At 48.1% G+C, this 5,784-nt stretch overlaps 1 protein-coding gene across 1 annotated transcript; it reads left to right on the forward strand.

Annotated features, from left to right (window-relative positions):
* Positions 1-982: 982 nt before the first annotated feature.
* On the forward strand, positions 983-2,059 carry LOC106308613. Its single transcript, XM_013745757.1, has 2 exons — positions 983-1,295; positions 1,392-2,059. The coding sequence occupies exons 1-2, from the start codon at positions 983-985 to the stop codon at positions 2,057-2,059; spliced, it is 981 nt and encodes a 326-aa protein (XP_013601211.1).
* The last annotated feature ends 3,725 nt before the right edge of the window (positions 2,060-5,784 follow it).

A 5,784-nucleotide genomic window follows, 5' to 3' on the forward strand; every position in this document is an offset into this window, starting at 1 on the left:
TCTTCCCTAAAGACTCCGGCACGCCTTCAAAGAATAACTCCAAAGTATACTTGGCCTCGAAGGACGAATAAGCTACCCTTGCACTGGATCTGCTTCACGCGCCACCTCACTCACCCCACTCCTTTCAGATCTGAGTGACAAGCTCCTGTTACAATTCCAGGTTCCATATCTAAAAAGATAAGAACAAAAAACGGAACCATGCATCGCTGCCTCGTCAACTAGAGCCGTCAAATCAAGATAAAACAATTGACAGAGCTCACACCAGACCCTAAAAGCAGACCCAACCCGGTACCGTCTCTTCACACGACTAGCCGATATTCCAGGTTCACCATCACCCTACCTTGTTCCTCTACGCCGCGGCCAGAGCGAAACTAGAGACCTCTGATAAAATCTAGAACCACCGAGCATCTCGGCGGGAAGTGAGAACACCATCGAGAAGAGCAAAAGGACAACGAGAGAGGAGATTGAGGAAACCTCCGACGCTGGAAAAGGTCACCGGACGTCGGGGGTAGCGCCGCCTTGCTAGGGTTTCTTCCTGTTCTTTAGAGAGAAATGTCGCGATTTTTTACAAATAAACTGAAAACTAAAAATGAATGTTAATGCTTATGTGTATTAACCAGTTTCAATGTTGTTGTTTTTTACCAAAATAAATGTTGTTGCTTGTTTGATGAAGGGTAAAAACGATGAAATCCCTAGCCGCGAGAGACCCCAAATGCGATTCTCAGATCCAAAGCCTCTTCTCTCCGACGTCTTCCCCGATCTGATCCACCATCGCTTCCAGACTCCCAAGGAAGACTATTGACACTTCTTGGGTTTTGTGTTGTCCCAACCGCTCTCTCCGACAAGATTCTATTCTGGCTAATTTGCCAAGTCTTCTCTTTTTCCAGATCAAGGATACGCAACTCCTCTTGTTTTTACTCTAGCACACTGCTTCGTCTCTCTATCATCTACTTCTACACCGCCTGCAATAAATCCCTGTTCAATGACTCAATCATCACTGAGAGTCCGCAAGGGCGGCTCCTCTAACGTGCGACGCAAGCTAGATTCCGAAGATGAGATCATTCGAATCCCCGACTGTGATCTTGATGCTGTGGCTGAAAGTTTCCGTCTGACGCTCATCGGACGAGTTCTCAATCTCCAAGGGCGAAGTACTGATGCTTTGATCCACCTTCTCCCCCGTAACAGGATCTGGAATGTAGAAGGCCGCGTTTGTGGTACCAATCTCGGCAATGGGCGCTTTCAGTTCGACTTCGACAATGAAACGGATCTCCTTTCCGTCCTAAGCAAACGCCCTTGTCACTTCAATCAATGAAGCTTCGCGCTCGAACGATGGGAACCATTCACCAGCGAATCCTTCCCCAACACAATCCCGTTCTGGATCAATGTAACAGGCGTCCCAGTTCATTTCTGGAATGACCAGACCTTCATTGCGATCTCGAAACCTCTAGGAACTTGGACCTCCCTTGATTCAAAAAGAGCTCGGATCCAAGTCTCTGTCAATATTGACATGCCCCTGCAATTCGAGCGTCGCATAGAATTCCCAAACGGAGATATAGGAAGGATTTCCTTCGCTTACGAGGGCCTTTACCGCTATTGCTTCACCTGCCATATGATCTTGCACGATGAGAACGCTTGCCCTCAACTTACTCCGGAGGAACGTGAACTCAAACGTCAGCAACGTGCAGAGATTAACGCCCAAGGAGACCTGCCTTCTATCATGGCAGGACATGAAGCCAGAGCTGGAGGCATGAAAAGACACTGTTCCCCTTTCAATGGGCACCATTCCCCTTCTACAGGGAGACATTGGATTTCCCCCTCCAACCAACTCCAGAATGACTATCGAAGGGAGGATAAGCGCCAAAAGCATTCACCATCCCGTGAGAACAGAGCCTACCACCCCTACCATAGAGATTACTCAAAAAACCGGGGGAACTCTCATCGGGATCACTCACGTAAAGAGTACATCTGGAGACGAATAGAATTACCACCTCGTACCTCTTCCGGCTATGGAAAGGCCAATCCCTCTAGAGATCCTCCCAGAGAGAAACCTTACTCATAGAAGAACAGAGGGACCAATCAAACGGTGCCGTACAGCGGAAGGTATTCAACCCATCGACATCAAGAAACCCGGGACTGGCGCCCTCGATCCCCCCCAAAGACAAACCCCTACACTGATATGGCACCAGTATCCTCCCGTGCTCCCCAACCGGCGCAAGGCGCCCCATCCCAAGCAGTCTCAGACTCCCAGAGAACCATCTTAGACCAGCTGGGTCACTTGGAACTAGGAGAAACTAACGGGGATGAGCATCCCAAGAGCCCACCTACTGAAACCGCGGAGGAGCGTCTGAGAATCATTAAGGGAAAAGCCCACGTCATTGATACCCCAACCTCCCGTGAACGCGAACCTTGTCTCCGACCCTCCTCCATCATCATTCGAGAGCCAGCAGATAGGCACCAAGATCATCAGAGCACCAACTCCCTGAGGCATGTTGCTACTTCTCCAGGTGATTTGATCAACGCTCCAAAGCATCCAGAGACGGATCTTGATATATATCTTGGGCAGGATCTCGAAATCGCCCTTACTGAGGATGACTTAGCTCTGGTCGATAGTATGTTCATGGAAACAGAACGTCTTGAAATGGATGCGGAGATGCTTGACAACGATGATCTCCTTGATGAGACTCCAGATGACAATGCTGAGAAAATAGATGCCATCTCTCAACTATCTCCAGCTAAGGCTGCGACCAAAACAGTTATGCAGGAAGACCTCCTAGTGGTCCCCCGTCTCACGGCCCCACCTCAAGCTCAAATCGCACCTGCCCCGGCTCAGGGCATAGCTCGCCAAACCTCACTCCCTCCACATACTGCAAAAGGCTACCTTAAAAAGTCTGTTCAGAAGAGCCCTGATCTGAAAGGTGCAAAGGCTTCAAAGGCCTCAAAGAAGCTCAATCAGCTTCGCGGCCGCTCGGCCCGCTCCCCTCGCAAGCGCACCACTCAGGGTAACCATTCTATTGTCTCCTCCTCCTCTGCTGTCCCTCGTAATGAGGTGTTTCCTTCTGCTATAAGCAAAAACACTTTGTCTCTTTCAGGTTCGGTAGTATCCCAGAAACCACCCAGTAAGAGATTATGAGTGCAATAGCTTGGAATTGTCAGGGCGCCGGAGCTTACCTGACCAAGAAACATCTCCGGGAACTGCACCGCTGTTTTACTCCTTCTTTTCTTTTTCTTTCAGAAACAAAAAATAGTTTTCTTTTCTTCAGGATTTTCAGTTTGAATTTGGCTATAATAAATTATTCACCGTGGAACTAGAGGGTCGAAGCGGTGCACTAGCTCTTTTTTATTTAGACTCTTTTGATGTTACAACTCCTTACTCCGACAATCGTATGATTGATATAAAGGCAATCATAGCAGGACACAAAGTTTATATCACTTTCGTCTATGGTGATCCGGTTATTAATTACCGAGAAAATGTATGGGAACGCCTAACCCGAATGAGCCTCACCAGGTCTGGAGCATGGCTCATGCTTGGAGATTTTAACGAAATAACCAGCAAACTTGAGAAAAAAGGAGGTCGCAAGCGTAATGATTATACTTTTCTACCCTTCAGGAACATGCTCGCAAATTGCGGGATGATAGAATTTCCATACTCAGGCAATCCCCTATCTTTGGTTGGTAATAGAAGCAATGGCAAAGTACAATGTAGACTAGACCGGGCCGTTGGAAATGAGGACTGGCACCATTGCTTCTCCCACACTAATGTGGAGTACCTGCGCCTTTGGGGCTCGGACCATCGGCCTATCCTCTCGCGATTTCTCTCTGTCAAGAAGCCCGGGCGTCGAGGGTTTAAGTTCGATAAGCGATGCATAGGGAAGGAAGGCTTCCGCGAGGCCATACTCCAAGGTTGGAGCGATCTGAATCTTTTTGATAGAGATGATCTGCACGACAAGATCGTATTCTGCCGGAAAGTTATTTCTCGATGGAAACGGGCTAACCCCTCCAACACGACAAGAAGATAGAAGAGATAAAATTCCAGCTCGAGCAAGCCCAGCTCGAAGATAACTTCTCTAATGAGGCAATCTTGAATCTTAAATGGAATCTCTGCGCAGCCTTTCGAGATGAGGAACTCTATTGGAAGCAAAAGAGCCGAGCTACTTGGTTACGGGAGGGGGACCGTAATACAAAATTCTTCCATGCTACTACCAAACAGCGCCGAGCAAGGAACCGAGTCGTAAAGCTACGACGACCAAATGGTACCTGGGCGGAAACGGAGGATGACCTGGAACGAGTCGCGACAGGGTACTTTCAGACTTTGTTTACTTCGTCAAATCCATCAGATTTTGATGACTCACTCCAGTATATTACTGCAAAAGTTACCCCAGCCATGAATGAAGCCCTTACAAAACCTCCATCAGATGATGAGATCCAGAGCGCAATGTTTGAAATAAACCCGAACAAAGCTCCCGGCCCAGACGGAATGACGAGCCTCTTTTTCCAAAAATTTTGGGGTATTACAGCTGAAGCAGTACGGCAATCAGTAAAGGATTTCTTCATAAGTGGAACTATGGACCCCCGTCTAAACCAAACTAACATTTGCCTCATCCCCAAGACAGAGAGACCGACCAAAATGACTGAATTCAGACCAATAAGTTTGTGTAACGTCACTTACAAAGTCATCTCTAAACTCATGAGCAAGCGCCTAAAGAAATGCCTCCCGAAAATCATATCGGAGACCCAATCGGCTTTTGTAGCAAAACGTCTGATCACCAATAACATTCTCGTCGCACACGAAGTTTGTCATGCACTGCGTACTAATCCAGGCTGCCACTCAAAGTTCGTAGCAATCAAAACGGATATGAGCAAAGCCATTGACAGGGTCGAATGGTCTTTTCTAGAAGCACTCCTACTGAAATTAGGCTTCTCTACGCAGTGGGTCTCATGGATCAAACTTTGCATCTCTTCGGTCTCGTACCAAGTCCTACTGAATGGTGAACCAAAAGGAAATATTACTCCCTCATGTGGCATCCGACAAGGCGATCCTCTATCACCCTTTCTCTTTATTCTCCTCACGGAAGCACTCATCTCCCACATTCAGGGCGCAGAGCGGGAAGGACGAATCACTGGACTCAAGATCGCCAGAAACAGCCCACCCGTCTCCCATCTTCTTTTCGCAGACGATAGCCTTTTCTTCTGTAAAGCAGACGTCCAGCAATGCTCAGAACTTGTGCGGATCATCAATACCTATGGTTCATCTTCTGGACAACAACTGAACATAAGCAAATCGTCCATTCTCTTTGGTAGTAAAGTACCTCCTGAGTGATATCTTGCATATTCACATTGTTTTATCCATTTATTCATGTGCATTTTCATCATATAGATTAGGATTTAGCCATGTCTAGGTTGCATTTTGCATACATATGTCTCTATTAGGTATTGGAGTACCACATTGAGTTCCTGGAGACATTTGGGTACATTTGGAGCTCAAGGGAGGTGATTAGAGTGATTTTTGGACGAGCACGGCCTGGAGCGACTTCCTGGAGCGACTACATTAAGTCGCTGTGACACATATCCCGGAGCGACCTTGCCAGAGCTACGTAGAGAGGTCGCTCGCGTTTCTATCGCGAGACACCCCTCCCAGAGCGACTTGCCAGAGCGACGTTCCAAGGTCGCTCGCGTTTCCATGGCGAGACGACACCCACGAGGTCCGGAGCGACGTCTTCAGAGCGACACAGCCAGGTCGCTCGCGAGGAGACGACCCGGGAGCGACGTCTTCAGAGCGACACAGCC

This window comes from Brassica oleracea, chromosome C8 (genome assembly GCF_000695525.1).
Source record: "Brassica oleracea var. oleracea cultivar TO1000 chromosome C8, BOL, whole genome shotgun sequence".
In the NCBI taxonomy this organism is placed as follows: Eukaryota; Viridiplantae; Streptophyta; class Magnoliopsida; order Brassicales; family Brassicaceae; genus Brassica; species Brassica oleracea.